Source organism: Mustela nivalis (genome assembly GCF_964662115.1).
Source record: "Mustela nivalis genome assembly, chromosome: 2".
NCBI lineage: Eukaryota > Metazoa > Chordata > Mammalia > Carnivora > Mustelidae > Mustela > Mustela nivalis.
This window is the reverse complement of record NC_139021.1, coordinates 99,795,170-99,812,886: the sequence shown is the minus strand read 5'-3', so window position 1 is coordinate 99,812,886 and position 17,717 is coordinate 99,795,170. Positions and strand designations below refer to the sequence as shown.

Here is a 17,717-nt window from a genome sequence, read left to right as displayed (position 1 = left end):
CACCACACCCAGTGCTCCATGCATTACGTGCCCTCTCCAATACCCACCACCTGGTTCCCCCAAACTCCCCCCCCTTCAAAACCCTCAGGTTGTTTTTCAGGGAAATTGGAAGGGGAGGTGAGCCATGAGAGCCTATGGACCCAGATTATCTTTTAAATTGCAAGCTGTACTTGCCTCCCCACCCCCTTCCCAGATCCTGTTACAAACACCCACCCCCAGGGTTTATCAGAATCTGTGGAAGGCGATTCGGACTCTCCTCCCCTCCTCCCTGCCTCGAACCTCTTATTCTCTTGTCAGGAATCACTGTTCTTGTCCCTGTGGAGTTTCTGAAAGCTGAAGAGGCTGCCGGCTGTTTAGGGAGGCTGTGGAAGAAAATCAGCATTATTTCAAAAGCCAAAATAAAAAGTTCACCATTGATGGGAGCTGTCCTTTTATATCTCTGTAATGGAGAGGACCCGTGTTTAAATACCTGGTCTTGCCTCCTGCTCCTTCAGTGTCCTTGGGCAAGGCATTTTCTGAGTCTCAGTTTCCTTGTCTATAACGTGGGGATAAAAATACCGCAGAATAAATGAGATTGTGCCTACACTTTGCAAACCAGACTTCTCAGCCAAGATAAGGTGTTGTTAAAATCACTGACAAGTAGGGTATAGGAAAGAGATGAGTTCTTCTGGGGGGATCTGGGAAAGATTTTTGTAGGAAGTCCATCGGAGCTGGATCTGTACAAAAGTGAAAAGACATGCAGCTTATTCCTTCAGCGCTGGTGACTTTTGTCCACGTCCTACCTCTCATCTCCCTTTGCCGTCACTCCCAACACTGACATACCAAGGACCATGAAAATGTTCACATCCTTATTACAGTTTATTACTTATAAAGTAATAATAATAAATGTAATTCACATTTTAATAAAGTTGATTTTTAAAACAAAAGATCACATCCTTTGACCCGGTGATCCCACTCTGGGGAAGAGGATTTCAGGAAATAATCCCCAGAGAGAAAGAGCAATATTTACTGTGGATGTGATTAACAAATAGCCAAAAAAAAAAAAAAAAAAAGAAAGAAAACCTAAAGGCTAACAGTTAGGAAATGGTCAGATTAATTATGTTCTAACAAATGCGGTGCGTAGGAAATAATTATGAAAGCTATGTCACAACATGGAAAATCATTATATCATAGTGTTAACTGGAAAAAGGTGAATACAAAACAGTGTATAGTACTTTAGTGGCAACACTGTACAGAAATTTGCATATAATAGCCGCTTAACGTATGTTAAATAGCTGAGAAAGCATACATACCACAGCACCTGTGGCACCTGCCCTTGAAAAACATTTAAAACGTCTGTAGGAGCTTGTACCCTGCTCCCAGGCCCACTGCCAGGGTGTGAGAAGACAGAGAACAAAAAGGAGAAAAATGAAAGAAACTAGATAAAGGGAGAAAAAAACCAAAACAGATAACAGAGGGAAAATACAATGGAGGCCAGGTGGGAATTAAAGAGAGGGTCACCGGGACCAGAGGGCTAGGTCAGCCCTCGCCGAAGGGGCTGTTTGCAGGTTAGTGTAAGGGGCGGAAGAAGTATGTGAATTTGGACAGAAAGTCATGTGAAACCCCAGATGGGGAAGGGCGTGGCCCACCATCTGGGCGAGGGCTGAGCTTGTGCGCATCCTGCATGGCTCAGCTCAAGTGGGTGTGGGGCTCTGGGTTCATCTAGTGTTTCTCAAAGACAAAGTTTTCCACGTGCAAATGCAAAAACGCGTTATGCTGAAATTGTTTGCTAATATTTCATGTTGGACCGTTCTGTGTTTTCGAAACAAGCATTACAGCAAAAAGTGAGCATACCTAATTCGATGAGAAGACAACAGAATTTTACTCTTTGTACTTATACCTTTCCAGTGATGATATCTCATTTAGTCTCACACGGGAATCATCTTGACTAGATTCATCTTGACTAGATAAATCATCCTTCTTGACTAGATTCGTTCCATTTTCAATGTTTTCCAAAACCAGAAGCAACCTTCTAATTCAGTGATGGAAATATTCTGTTGATTTGGTTGTTCCTTCCAGTTTTGATGAGCCTTCTGAATGACTTTCAGGTGCTTGCTAACCATCAAAAGCTCTTAACTCTGGTCAGTAGGGGCAACAGGTCTACCCCTGCTCACCCAGCTCTACCCACCCGAACCTGACGGTCTTAAACAGAGGGAGCCCATTCTTTCTGGGGAACTTTATATCTGTGGTCCCCATACCCTGAATGCAGCCCCCAGGGTTGACCAGATCCCTACTAACAATGCTCCTTCTTCCCGTCCACATAAGGCTCCCTCACTTCTTCAGGCCCCTGTTCCAGGAGAAAAGGCACTGATGAGGACCTCCCTGATCTTCTATAATAAACAGAATGATTCTCACACCCACCCACATCACTCTACTCTTCAGTTTTCCCCATTTATTTTTATTCATAGCACTTCTGCCCATCACCCTTCACACAATATCTAAATGCTTATTTATTCCTTTATTGTCCATCTCCCCCCACTAGAAGATTTTGTTCTTGGGTGTGTCCCAATGCCTAGAACAGTGTCACGTACATAGTAGGTACTCAATAAATAGTAATTGATGAACACATGATCAGTATAGCGTTCTGAAGGTATGAATATAAATGCTAGATAAAATTATTGAGGGGTCAATTAACCCACCAAAAAAGTCAAGCACCAGATAGGTGCCAGATACTTGAATGGGTGACCCCAGGGGGGTTGTGAAGTGGACCAACTGTGTCTTAAGTATCCTGGTTTTCTCAATCTCTTGTAATTTTTCAGCCTTCACTTGTATCCTTCTACTTCTTCTAGTCCCCTGAAATTCTCTCTGCTGTAGCAAAACATACTTTTACATGACTTACAAACTTAGGTGCCCTCTGATTTTAATTGGAAGAAAAACCTAAGTTAGACAAAATTAAAACCAGTGGGTAAATCAGTTGAAGAAGTCTTTTGTATCTTCTAAAATAATCCCCTGAAGGCAGTTGTCTAATCCACTTTACTGAAGGGTAAAGTATCCAGAGTCACTATCTAATGCAACCTAGCCCCAGAAGGTACAAATAAGCACTAAGAGGTGACATGCAGCCCATTCCTCTGGCCTAGATTATCTGAAAAAGTTTTAGTTCAACATACTTACTTACTTTACCCTGCTAAGCACACTTGATCTCAGAAAGATCTTACAAGTAAATGTGTTACAATTTTTTTCTTAATTTTGGAAGATCTGGTCCTTACCCACTTTGTTAAGTGGCTAGTGGGTCTCAGCATCAAATAGAACCAAAGCCAAATGATGACTATTGCTCAATCACAGAACAACAACGAAATTTTTACAAATACAGTTTTGAGGATACTTGTGATCTAATTAGTTTAGACAAAGTAATGAGTCATCACGGTCTAACAACCTTCTTGCTCTATGACTAAGTGTGTTCAGTTATAGTGATGTACATTATAATCAACCAGTTACCACAATTTATGCTGAATTCATTTATTTATGCAAATTTGGCATGTTCAAGTTTGGTTATACTGAATTTGCCATGTGGGAATAAGACTTGATGAAGATTAAAAAAAAAAAGACTTGATGAAGATTTAATAACAAAATAAAATTAAAAATGGTGCCTGGGTGACTCAGTCGGGGAAGTGTCCAACACTTGATCTCAGCTCAGGTTTTCACCTCAAGGTTTTGAGTTCAAGCCTGTGTTGAGTTTCATGCTCGATGTGGAGCCTACTTAAAAAGAAAATTAAGAAGAAATAATACCTTTATTTACATTTGACTCAGATTGAATGCTATTTGACAATCTTAGGCCATGTGTATGACCCATCACAAATCTCTATTATTCTCTATTTATTTATTTATTGAGTATAGTCAACACACAATACTGCATTTGTTTCAGGTGTACAACTTAGTGATTTGACAAATTTATGCATTATGCTGTGTTCATCACAAGTGCAGTTACCATCTGTCCTGTTAAATCACTATTACATATCATTGACTGTATTCCTTATATTGTGCCTTTTATTTCCATGAGTTATTCATTCCATAGACAGAAGCTGGTATCTCCCTCTTCCCTTCATCCATTTTTCCCAACTCCCCATCCCTCTTCCCTCTGGCAACCAACAGTTTGTTTTCTGTACTTATAGGTCTGATTCTGCTTTTGTTTGTTTATTCATTTGTTTAATTTTTTTAAGATTCTACTTATATGCAGAATCATATGGTACTTGTCTTTCTCAGTCTGGCTTATTTCAGTTAGTATAATATCCTCTAAGTCCACCCATGTTGGCTCAAATGGCAGGATCTTGTCCTTTTTTATAACTGTATAATATTTCAGCATGTGCATGGGTGTTATACTTTCTTTATCCATTTGTCTATTGATGGACATTTGGGTTGCTTCCATATCTTGGCTATTATAAATAAGGCTGTATTAAACATAGGGGTACATACATCTTTTCAAATTAGTGTTTTTGTTTTCTTTGGATAAATAGCCAGTAGTGGAGTTACTAGATCATATGATAGTTCTATTTTTAATTATTTGAGGAAACTCCACACTGTTTTCCACAGTGACTGTACCAGTTTACATTCCTATTAACAGTGCACAAGGGTTTCTTTTTCTCCATATTCTCACCAACACTTGTTATTTCTTGTCATTTCGATATTAGCTTTTTTTTTTTTTTTAAAGATTTTATTTATTTATTTGACAGAGAGAAACCACAAGTAGTCGGAGAGGCAGGCAGAGAGACAGAGGGAAGCAGGCTCCCCGCCGAGCAGAGAGCCCAATGCGGGACTCGATCCCAGGACCCTGAGATCATGACCTGAGCCGAAGGCAGCGGCTTAACCCACTGAGCCACCCAGGCGCCCCTTGATATTAGCTTTTCTAACTGGTGTAAGATGGTATCTCATTGTAGTTTTATTTGCATTTCTCTAATGACTGGTGGTATCAAGCATCTTTTCACATGTCTTGACCATCTGTATGTCCTTGGAAAAGTGTCTATTCAGATTTTCTGCCCATTTTTTAATTAGATTTTTTGTGTGTGTGTTGAGTTTTGTATGTCCTTTTTTTTCTTTCTTTTTTTTTAATTTTTAATTTTTTATAAACATATATTTTTATCCCCAGGGGTACAGGTCTGTGAATCACCAGGTTTACACACTTCACAGCACTCACCAAAGCACATACCCTCCCCAATGTCCATAATCCCACCCTCTTCTCTTAAACCCCCTCCCCCCAGCAACCCTCAGTTTGTTTTGTGAGATTAAGAGTCACTTATGGTTTGTCTCCCTCCCAATCCCATCTTGTTTCATTTATTTGTATGTTCTTTATGTATTTTGGATATTAGCCCCTTTTCCGATATTACATTTGCAAATATCTTTTCCTATTCAGTAGCTTGTCTTTTTGTTTTGTTGATAGTTCCTTTTGCTGTGCAAAAGCTTTTTATTCTGGTGTACTCTTGACAGTTTAATTTTGTTTTTGTTTCCCTTGCTTTAGAAGACATATCTAAAAAAACGTTGCCATGACTGATGTCAGAAATTGCTCCTTGTGTTCTCTTCCAGAGTTTTTATAGTTTCAGGTCTCACATTTAGATCTTTAATTCATCTTGAGTTTATTTTTGTGTGTGGTGTTTAGAAAGTGTTTCTTTTTCATTTTTTTACACATAGCTATCCAGTTTTTTCCAGCCTTATTTATTGAAGAGATTATATTTTCTCCATTCTATATTCTTGACTCCTTTGTCATAGATTAATTGTGATAATAATCACATAGTTGTAGCCTTTACTTCTGGGCTTTCTGTTCTGTCCCATTGATCTATATGTCTATATTTGTGTCCACACCATCTTGTTTTCATTATGACAGCTTTGTAGTGTATGTTGAAATCTGGTATTGTGATACCTCCAGTTTTGTTTTTCTTTCTGAGGAGTTTTTGACTACTCAGGGTCTTTTGTGGTTCCATACAGGTTTAGGATTTTTTGTTGTTGTTGTTCTAATTCTGTGAAAAATGCTGTTGGTGTTTTGATAGGGGTTGCATTGAACCTGTAGATCGCTTTGGGTAATATGGACATTTTAACATTATTGAGTCTCCCAATCCATGAGTATGGAGTATTTCTCCATTGATTGTGTCATCTTCAATTTCTTTCATCAGTGTTTCATAATTTTCAGCATATAGGTCTTTCACCTCTGGGTAAGTTTATTCCTAGGTATTTTATTCCTTTTAGTGCAATTGTAAATGGTATTGTTTTTAAATTCTTCTTTCTGCTACTGCATTATTAGTGTATAAAAACGCAGCATATTTCCATATATTTATTTTGTATCCTGTGACTTTACTGAATTAATTTATCAGTTCTAGTAGTTTTTTGGTGGAGTCTTATATATAGCATCACATTGTCTGCAAATAGTGCAATTTAACTTCTCTACCAATATGGATGCCTCTAATTTGTTTTTCTTGTCTAATTGCTGTGGCTAAATCAGTATTTTTTCAATGAAAATTCACGTGAGGCCTCTAAAATGAATATGGGTTATAATATCAAAAATCTTTGCTGTTCTTTCATACAGGGAGAGTAGAATGGTGGTTGCCAGGGGATGGAGAGTGGAGGAAATGGGAAAGTGTTGGTCAAAAGGCACAAAATTTCAGTTTATAAGATAAATTGTGGGGATATAATGTACCGCAAGGTGATAGGAGTTAATAATGCTGTATTGTATACGTGTGTGTGTGTGTGTGTGTAAGTAGGCTTCATGCTGGGCATGAAGGGGGCATGAACTCAAGATGCTGAAGTAAGACCAGACATGAGACCAAGAGTCAGATGTTTAACCAACTGCCATCCAGACAACCCACTAAGATAGTAGATTTTAAGTGTTCTCATTGCACACATAAAAAAGGGTAACTATGTGAAATGATAGATGTGTTAATTACCTCAGTTCGGGTAATCATTTCCCATATGGATGTCAAATCATTACATTGTACACCTTAAATGTATACGATTTTTATTTGTCAATTTTACCTCAATAAAGAACGGGGAAAAATGATTATCATATGAAAATCCATTGTTAGAAAGTGATAATTAAGAATAGGAGACGAGAAGCCATAAATATAAACTTTTTGGATCAATCTCCTAATAGTTTCCTATGATATCGCCTTGCAATGAACATTGTTTTGGAACATGATATAGTTACAGAAGTACTCTCACAAATTATCATCTTCCTTTGTTAGAGGATGGTTATTTCATTTATGTTGTCTTTATCTGAGATCAGAATTGAGGTTAAATTGTTTAAAATAGTGATCATCTTACTCACAAATCAGGTGAATTTCCCTTGAATTGGAACACTAACAAATTTATTTCTACGTAACATCTAGTAAATAAAGGAATCCTCCGTGACCATATATGGTCAGTGGCGAAAGCTCACAGGAGAATGAAATTACAACAGATATCTTTTTCAGTGAAATAGCTAGTTGAGCTATTTCCCCACCCAGTTGCCTGGACTTTTGTCTGAATAAACCACACAGAAAGTTTAACATATAGATATAACCTGCTTCCTGAATTTTGTCTTCCTGTCTCATCCGGAAGATAGCACTCAGTGAAAAAGTACGAGTCTCTCAGTGCTGGGTTTAATAAAAAATAATTTTAAAAAACCCTGGTGTCGTGCTACGCCAGATATCAAATGTCTTTTTAAAGTACTACTGAGTTTTCAAACTATTAACTTTTATCAATGTCAACACAGCATTAGATGAGGTTCTGTGAACTCTGGAAAAGAACAGAACACATGAGCCTTCCCCCAAAGAGCTTATATGGGGGTCACATGAAACAACTAGAAACAAATACATAATTATTATATACACTTAGAAAATGACCAGGACATGACATAAAATTAAATATTCTGTGATGAAGATTTTGTATTTAAATGTATTTAAAACTAGAAATCCTAAAGGAGTGGCTGGCATCCAGCCCAGGTTGTCCCAGTCAGAGGCACAGTGTAGATGTCACATTCCCCAGTCCCAAGTGACATGCAATGAGTGCAGGCTATAAATAGGAAAAGGCGGACAGTTTACAGTATCTACTAGTCTTAGTTGAGCAAGAGCATTCTGATGAAATAAATGAACACACAAACGGAGCACGAACATAATGTAGAAACAACAAAGTCAATACAGCTTTGGATGGCAACTGAGGGAGAAACCTCTCCTTTTCTAGAAAGTCAGAAGGGTGTGGCAGAAAGACTATGAGCTTTGGTTTCAGGTACAGTGAAATTTGAAAACTTTCAAATCCGGGCTCTTGCACGAACTATAAAACTGGGCGCATTTTCTAACCTCTGCAAATCTCATCTCCCCACATCTGCTTGAGGCTACTAACTTCAGCAGCTGATACGGCATTAATTCTGTTCAAATGAGTTAACATCTCACCGTGTTACTGTTAGTCTCTCTGTCTTCTTCAATAGATTGGGAGCTGCTCGCAAAAGGGATTTTGTCCTAAGGGGCTTGGTGCTTTGAACCAGGACACTGGAGAACGGCTCTCTCTCACTCTTGCATGAGCCGAGGAAAATCCCATGAGCCAATAGGAGCTTTGGAAGCTGTCTGAGCACCAAAAACGGAGAGAATTCGTGAGGGGGGTGAGAGCATTCCAGGCCCGAGCAACAGCTTCTGCTTCAGCAGCTCTGAAATGAGTCAGAAGGTGGGGGTTTGACGAAGGAGATTCTGAGGCCCAGGCCGTTAGAGGCTTGCGGGGTGTTCTGGGCCCGCGCCGTGTGCAGGTGAGCACAGAGGATGAGAGGAGCCTCCAGACAGAGTCCTTGGCAATTGGAATGAGCAGTGCTGGGGACCTGGAAGCCCAGAAATGCTGCTGTTGAAGCTCCAGACAACCAGTCAGGAAGTGCTTCTGGGGTGGGGGACAGGAGGTCCCAGCGCTGCAGTTCCGGAGGGAGTTGAAGGAAACAGATTGCGGGCAGCATTAGTCACTTTTTAACGAGAGGGAAAAATGCAATACAAAAGCCATTGAATGTAGTGGTTAAGGTGGTCCTGAGGCTGAACCATGTGGGTCACTTGCAGGCTTCAGCTGTGTGACCTTAGCAAAATGATTTAGACCTCTCTGAATCACTATGCCCCTCCTCAGTGAAATGGGGATGGTCTCTGTCTCCTAGGGTTATTAAGGTTGCAAAACAAATTGACACATGCAGAAACTTAATAAATGTTTTCCGTGCTGGCTAATGGACTTAAAGGAAAAAGACATCCAGAGTCGATCAAAGACTTTATGTTTCAAGGGTGGATTTCATTTGCTTTTTATGTTTTTTACTGGTTCGGGACTTATGCTCCTTAAGTATTATATTGCATTTGCTGTTTATTGGGAGACTTCTTTCAAATTGGGTCCCAGGTCCTTAATTTTAGATGGTGACGGGCAGCAAAAGTGTCCTGTTGACCTCTCCAGGTTAAGAAGTCTGGCAGCAAACGAATATCCAAGTTGCACTGCTCCTGGTTGTCCACCCTGACTTCAAAAGACAGCCCGGTGTTGCAGTCCTGCAGGGTTAAAACCTTACACCCAATTCTAACTTCTCTCCCTAACCCCCATATCAAAATCATAACCAGGTCTCAGTCTTTCTTTCATTGTAATGGCTCTTAGGTTCAATACTCCTCAATTTCCACTTTTTCCTTTCGCAGGGCCCCCCACCCCTGTTTCCCTTTCAACAGACCTCTGATGACTTCCCAAAGCCAAATTAATGATCAACCCGTTAGTTAGGACACCACTGACGTGCCTTATCTTCCTTGGTCGGGAATTCTCCATCGTGGCTCTCTGAGTGTTAGAGCGAGTTCAGATTGCTAGGTTTGGTATTAAGGCTTCCCGTCCAACAGCCATTCTCCAAATTCTCAGCTGGGGGATGGTGACTCAAAGCAACCCACCCACAGCTCCACCTTCCAGAACGCCCCTTCCCTAGCCTCCTGATGAAATTCCATCCCTTCCAGAAGACCTGGTTTGATCCCCACACCCCCCAGGAAGCTCTCCTTGGCCCATTATTCCATCCCTAAAATCCTTTATTACTTGGGGACCCCACCCCCCCTCACACCACATCATCTTACACATTCGTGACTTGGTCTCGGAGGGTGGGACCGCGTGTTTTGGCCGAACTTCCATGTCACCAAGCAGAGATCTGGCCTTAATAACGTTGAGAAACGGGATGGATAAAGGAACACGCTCCTGGTCCAGCACCTTCTTACTCACTGGGCACCTACTCCCTCAGCCCAACAGAGTCTGACCCAGCGAGTCCGACCTCCGGACGCCGCCAGGAGCACCGGGGGCGACAATGTTCCTGAAACCGGAGCATTTCCACGCAGCCCGCCCTCTGCCTTAACCCTGACCCGAGGACTGTGGCACAAAGTCCCGCGCCCTGCTCTTCCGTGGCAACTGGGCTGGTTTAGGGAATCGCAGCCACCAGCGCGCGTGACCCCGCAGGGTCGAGGGCGACGCCCCGGGAGCCGCAGGGGGATTCGGCGGCGCCCCTCGCCCTCCCCCTCGCGGCCATTGGGCAGCCTCGGCGGCGCGCCCTGTGGACGGGGCGGGGCGCTGCCCATCTCCCCTCGCTCCCCTCCCCTAGTTCCTGGGGTGGGGACGTCTGGAGGGGGGAGGCGCGTAGGGGCCGCCGAGGGGCGTCCGGTTACGTCTCCGCCTTCCCCAGACTGGCCCGCGGAGCCGCCAGGTTTGCAGGACTTCGGTTCGGGAACGCGGGGGCCGCGATGCGCCGGAGCGGGGCTGCGTGGACGCGGGCGCTGCTCCTACAGCTGCTGCTGGCGGGGCCCGGGGGCTGCCTGAGCCTCCAGGAGCTCTTCCCGTTCGGCCCGGGACACGGGGACCAGGAGCTGGAGGCGGGGGACGACCGCGTCTCCCCAGCCCTGGAGCTGAGGCGGCCGCTCCGCTTCTTCGACAAATCCGGCATCGACTCGGTCTACGTGAGTGCGACCTCCAGGGCGGGCGGCGGGGGCGGCGGGGGAGGAAGGCACTGGGCCGAGCCGCCGTCGGAAGGGTGGCGGGGGCAGACGCGGAGGCCCGCGGGGTCGGACGGACGTGGGCGTAGTGGGCGGGGGCGCGGGGTCTCCGGGCCCTCGCGGGCTCCCGGCCTCTCCCGGGCGGCCGACGTCTCCGCGCCGCCTGGCCGCTGCCGCCGGAGGAGCACGCGGGTGTGGGGAGCCCCCGTCTGCGCGGCCTCGCGCGCTCCATGCCCGACCGGGAAACGCAGGCATCGCGGGACCCCGGGACCCCGGGCCGAGTCTGCCCTTCGGCAGCTGTGGGCGGCCCCGCCGCCGGGAAGTCGGGCCTCGTCTCGCCGCTGTCCTGGGCCTGCGGGGACCGAACGCGGCCCGGGAGGAGCCCAGCGCGGGCGCGGGCGCGGGCGCGGAGCCTTCGCAGGGCAGAGGCCGGAGCGGGGTCCCGGACGGCGCGCGGGCCCTAGGACTTGCGTGGGTGCGGGGGCAGGGAAAGACCGCGGGAGCGGGCGTCTGCGCGCGGACCCCGGACCTGTCCTGGCAGCGAGTCCGCTCCCCGCTGAGCTCGTTTCAGTCCAGAGTTTCGGTCTGGGAAAGCAGGGCGACCCGGAGGTCCAGTCTCCTGTAGCAGAGCGTTGTCACCATGGGGGGCCCCGCCGGGGAGCGGACCCGGGTGGCCTTTAGCTCTTTGGAGCCCTCTCTGGACTGGCCGGGCCCGGGGACACTGTCACCTCGGTGAAGTCTTCCGCGCCGCCGCCTTCCCCAGCCGCGCGCCATGTGGATTTCATAGAACGCGGTGCGCATTCCAGAGACGGGGCGGGGGGGGCCGGGGCAGACAGGGGCTGGAGTCTGTCCTGCCATTATATTTTTAATTACATAAACTAAAATCTGCAGGATTGCCCAGGAAGTCATTATGTTGAAATCCAGATAAAAATATTAAAACAAAAAGTGCCTGAAGTAATAATATATGTGCTTACTCTAAAAAAAAAAATTAGTTTTTATTTGAGAAAGTGAGCGAGAGAGAGAGAGAGAGAGAGAGAGAGAGAGCACGCAATCAGGAGCGGTGGAGGAGCAGAAGGAGAGGGAGAACCAGCCTCCGAGCTGAGCGGGGAGCCGGATGCGGGACTCCGTCCCAGGACTTCCAGATCATGCCCCGGGCCCAAGGCAGACCCTTAACCAACTGTGCCACCCAGGCACCCCATATGTGGTTATTTCTAACGTTATTAAATAGGTGTAACAATGTGTCCAGTGGGGGGGGGGTCAGATAATTACTTTATTTTCAACATTGTCTGGACAGTAAACAGTATTTGAAGACACCTGCCCTGACTAAAACGTGACATGCGAATATTTGGGACTTCTCTTTGTGGTGAGGTCATTAAGAGTTACTGCTATACTTTGTTGCCTGCATTCATAATGGAAGGAAATGCTAAATACCAGTTAGGGGTTATTGAAAATACAATTTTTTTTTTTCCTTCTTAACAGACCCACTGAATTCTTTTGTTAAATTTGGGACCTCCTCCCCCTTTATTTGTGGCATCAGACTAACCACATCGCATCCTAAAAACCTAGAAAAATCTATTGCTAAAAAAGGATTTCCGGTCAAACCCTACCTTCCAGGTCCCCTAGGTTTAATCTGCATTTCAATGAGAAAATCCCAGAGCACTGTTGGATGTTCTGTCTGCCAAGGGTTGGGTTGCCAGGAAACTGAGTCTGAAATGGAGATCAGCAGGCAGGTTATTTCACTGGGAGGGGTGAGCCCCTCACATCCACACCTCTGGAGGGGAGGGAGGTGCAGAGGGACTGAGCTGAGGCTGACTCTGAGTGGCTGGCAGTCCAGGCACAGGGTTCAGCCAACCCTGGGAGCTCTGAAGTGAGATGGCTTTCCCAAGCTTTGAGGTATGAGAGGACTCACGGTGCCTCACAGTGATCGGTTGGTTGATCAGTCAGTCCTTGGATAAGGGCTGCCCTGGAAGGAAGAGTGGGCTGGTCGAGGCAGTCCTCAAAGAGGACTGACAAGGGAGGGCTACATGAGTCCAGGGGGGCCCAGTGTGATGGCCGGAGTGGACAGGGGAATGGATGGGAATGTGCTCAGGAGCTAGGTGGTCTGTACCATCCTGGGCACCTGGCTGAGGGAATGAACGGTCCCCGAGAAGGAAAACAATTATTGGGTGAATGTATCTCCTTGTGTCAGGGACTTGCTAGTTTTAGGTTATTTACTCCTCAAAACAACCCGCCTTTCAGATGAAGAAATAATAATATTCTTTTCAGATGAAGAAATAATAATGAACACTGGTCCCAGAATTCCAAAATCCTGCCAGATGTTTCCACCCAAATGCCTGTGCGGTCCCTTGAGGTTCCACGTGGTAAACCGAGAAGTACTCACGTCCCTCCTCCCCCCAGCTACTGTCACTACCACTTGCTTTTCCTTGCTCGTGGTGCCTTGTGAGGGTTCTTACATTGCCTCTAGGCTGCCTTATGCCATCCCTTTATCCATTTATTCTGCAAATACTTATCAAGAGCCAGGCACTATTTTAGGCACTTAAAATACAAGTGACCAAAACAAAAAATCCTATCCTCAAGAAGTTTATGTTCTAGCAAGGGAATGGGACCAAGAAAATAAACAGCAAACATAATAAAGTAAATTCTATAGTATTTTAGTAGGTGATATACCACAAATGTCAGGGGTCTGGGAAGGAGTGGGCAGTTGGGTGGGAGTCTGGAATTTAGAAGAGAATCCTAGACTTTGACTATAAACTTGGAAGTCCTTGGCATATAGATGGTATCTAAAACAAGAGAACTAAATGAACCCCACCATGGGAGAATATGTAGATAGATAAGGTCCCAGGGGGCCTCCAACAGATCAGGGAGAAGAGGAGACGGCAGTGGAGGCTGACAGGGCTATGCAACGAGGAGGAGTCCTGGAAGCCAAGTGAGGAAAGTGTGTCAAGAGGGAGAGAGTGAACCGTCATGTTAAATGGGCCCCAAAGGTGGGGAATGCGAGTTGCCTGTTGGCTTGAATAACATGGTGCTCGGTTCCCCACGATGCCTTCACGTTCATGGCAGGCCTTCCCATCTGTATCTTTCATGTCGTGTTGGCAATGACACTTGCCAGCTTCTTTTCAGCTTCTTTAGTGCTCTCTGCACCCCCCCCCCCACAATCTTGACTTCAGAAGACCGTGGGCTCTTTGGCTTGGGTTCAGAGCCTCAGTCTACCATTGTGGCTTCATTTCTAGCTTTGTCTTAACCCTTTGCAGAGAGGAAATTATGCCTTACTTTTGCCCTTTGCTTATTCTTTTATTCCACTTCACTTACCTCTTACCTCTCAGATTCTTTCCCATTCTCTCAGAGTCAACGTAAGTCCTTCCTCCTTCCTACCTGACTCATGCCAGCGACTGCATTCATCTCTCAGTCCTTAAACTTTCCGAACGCCGGTGCTGACTGATTTGGAGCTTAACTATTGACAGATGTTCGTCTGTCTTCATTTTCATTTTAACTGTTCACCTGGACTATCAGTAGGTGATGTAGAAAAAGGGAGGTCTCTGCAGCCCGGTATGTGTGGTCTTGACTCTCCCTTCTGCCACTGACTTGTGGATCCTGGAGAAGTTATCCAGCCTCTGAAAGCCGTGGTTTGTTCATCTGGAAAACAGAGACATCACTGCCTTTCCCGTGAAGTTTTTGAATATCCCTGAATTAATGTATTGAAACTGCTTATCGTGTGGTAATGTGCTCTCAAACTACAGGCTTTCTTCTGCATTGATAGCTGAGAGTGTGTGTGTGCGTGTGTGCGCACATGCGTGTGTGTGTGTTTAAAGTCAAAACCTTCATTATCTATTTTATTCTTGTTAGTACTTTGGTGCTATATATTTTTTTTTAAAGATTTTATTTATTTATTTGACAGACAGAGATCACAAGTAGGCAGAGAGGCAGGCAGAGAGAGGAGAAAGCAGGCTCCCTGCAGAGCAGAAAGCCCGACGCGGGGCTCGATCCCAGGACCCTGAGATCATGACCTGAGCTGAGGGCAGAGGCTTAACCCACTGAGCCACCCAGGCGCCCCGGTGCTATATTTTTGATGTAATTTTTGAGAAGGACATTTCGAATGTAACAGGCTCGTGCTGGCTCGTCAGAGGCTTCTACAAAAACATGCCTCTTGTACTTTTACACACAAATGTGCAGAACCATAACATCTGTCAAGGTGAAAACTCCCTGGATTTTTTTTTTAAAGATTTTATTTATTTATTTATTTGAGAGCTCGAGCGTGGGTGCACGAAAGAGAGTGCAAACATGGGGAGGGGCAGAGGAAGAGGGGGAAGCAGCCTCCCACTGAGCAAGGAGCCAGACATGGGACTCCATCCCAGGACCCTGGGATTATGACCTGAGCGAAGGCAGAGGCTTAACCCACTGAACCCCCGGGCTCCCCAGCTCCCTGGAATTTCTTAATGTATGGGGACGTACAGCAAGGCAAGAGAAAGCATCCTGTACAAATAGTGTTTCAGCTTTCAGGCCATACACTGTGTTTCTAGTATAACTGGAGTGCAACTTACCTATATAAACACAGACCGGAAGCACTAGCTCTTTAAATTACTCTCGACCTCATAAACGGAGCCAATCTGTTCCATGGAGGTAACGCTGGTGCTGGTGGCACCTTGAACCCCCAACCTCGAGATAAGGAGTCATGTGCTCTACCAACTGAGCCAGCCAGGCACCCCATAGTTCAACTTATAACTGAGGCCAAATCCCTTCATTTCTCACCCTCTTGTTGTTTCTGGTCTTGTTACTTATAAAATGGAGAGGCTTGACAAGATTAGCTCTGAACCCCATCTAATTCTGGATTTTTAAAAAAGATTTTACTTATTTTTTTGACAGCAAGAGAAGGAGCAGAAGCTGGGGCGGGGGGCGCCTGGATGGCTCAGTGGGTTAAGCCTCTGCTTTCTCCTCAGGTCATGATCCCCCTGGGATCGAGCCCCGCATCGGGCTCTCTGTTCAGCGGGGAGCCTGCTTCCTCTCTCTCTCTCTGCCTTCCTCTCTGCCTGCTTGTGATCTCTGCTGTCAAATAAATAAAATCTTAAAAAAAAAAAAAAAAGAAGCGGGGGAGTGGGAGAGGGAGAAGCAGGCTTCCTGCTGAGCAGGGAGCCCAATGCCAGGCTCCATCTCAGGATGCTGGGATCATGACTTGAGCGGAAGGCAGATGCCTAATGAGTGAGGCACCCAGGCGCCCCAGAGTTTGGATTTTTAATATTCTTTGAGTGACCCGGTGTTGAATAGTTACAGGCACTATTTCAAGACACTGGATATTATTTCTTGTAAGATGCAGTGCAATGTTAGGATAGGCCACCTGTTCATGCAGCAAACACTTCATCGGCCGCCTGCTGTTCCAGGCACCGTGCTAGGCTTCAGAGATGCAGACTGAAACATCAGCTTGTTTCTGCTCTCACGGAGTTTTCAGCCTGCTGGGGAACACGGACATTAAATCGATAACTGGCCAATTGCCCCTGTGATGTGTGCTACAAGGGAGAAGTCTGTCCTTATATTGTGGTGCCACCTGAGCTAGCTGGAGGGAAGAGAGCTGGAGGGAAGAACTTTCCCAACCCAGCTGGAACTACAGGATGAGTAGAGCTGAGCCCTGTGAAGAAGGCAGGCTCAGGACTGTGGTTCAAATGGAGGAAAACTAACTGTGTATGAGATCATGAGTGTCGAGAGAAGGAGCTTGTCACATCACAGGAATGACACGAAACCCAGATGTGAGAGGGCAGGCCTGCAGAAGGACCCGGCAGAGCTAAATGAGACTTTGTCACCCCAGTCAGAACCCTCCCCTCCAGGGGAACTGCGCAGGGCAGGGCTTCCAAACTTCCCACCGTGCTCCCAAAGCCTCACGTGGCCCCACCTGCTGGTCTCCCGCCCCCACCCCCTCTCTGTTCTCCATGCCAGCCAGGCTCCAGCTGCACCCACTTGCCTTCTCTGCCCCCCACCACACAGCCAGCTTGTCCCATCTGGGTCTTGGTACTTGGCTCTGCCTGGGACACACGGCCCTGATGTCCTGTGGCCGCACCTTCCTGTCCTGCGGGCGGGACACACGGACCCCCTTTGGGATTGTTTTACCGATCGGCCTTATCTTCATCAAGGCATGCGTCCCTTTCTAAAAACTAGGCTGATCATTTATTCACTTACCTGTTTGTTGGCTCTCTTTTCCTCTAAAGCCTGAGCCCTAGAAAGGCAGGGTTTGGCTTGCCATATTCGCCCCCATTCTCTGGTTTGCTAGCAGCCTGTGGCACACAGTGGGCGCTCTGTTATGATTTACTGAATGAATGAGTGAACGAATACTAGGCATTTTTCATCTTATTCTGTTAAGCAGGGGACTGCCATTAGCACTTTCTAAGTAGAGGAGAGACATGATTTATTTTGAGAAGATTCCACTTTTTTTTTTTTTTAAGATTTTATATATTTATTTGACAGAGATCACAAGTAGGCAGAGAAGCAGGCAGAGAGAGGAGGAAGCATGCTCCCTGCTGAGCAGAGAGCCCAATGCGGGGCTTGATCCCAAGAACCTGGGATCATGACCCAAGCCGAAGACAGAGGCTTTAACCCGCTGAGCCACCCAGGCGCCCATCCCACTTTCTTCAACAAAAAAAATGGCATGGGAGAAAAAGGAGGGAGGACCCTTATAGATTCAAAGAGATATGAGAGACATGTTAACCAAGTGGCCCTTGTTGGATCCCGATTGAAACTAAGTAACCATGAAGGACATCTTTGAGACCCACTGCTTTTCTA

The 17,717-nt window shown here is 45.8% G+C and overlaps 1 protein-coding gene and 1 long non-coding RNA gene across 2 annotated transcripts in view; one reads left to right on the top strand and one right to left on the bottom strand.

The window, feature by feature from the left end:
• Window positions 1-9,211: 9,211 nt before the first annotated feature.
• LOC309859718 lies at window positions 9,212-10,532 on the bottom strand. The gene is made up of 2 exons (XR_014308859.1): window positions 10,053-10,532; window positions 9,212-9,466 (listed from the first exon to the last, which is right to left on the bottom strand). It is a non-coding gene; the product is annotated as an uncharacterized lncRNA (long non-coding RNA).
• Window positions 10,533-10,563: 31 nt separating this feature from the next.
• The window catches only part of NID1 (nidogen 1), an 81,444-nt gene continuing 74,290 nt past the window's right edge, over window positions 10,564-17,717 (top strand). The window contains exon 1 of the mRNA XM_082720739.1: window positions 10,564-10,919. Coding sequence (XP_082576865.1) covers window positions 10,707-10,919 — 213 coding nt within the window. The 5' untranslated portion in view covers window positions 10,564-10,706. The remainder of the gene's footprint in view (window positions 10,920-17,717) is intronic.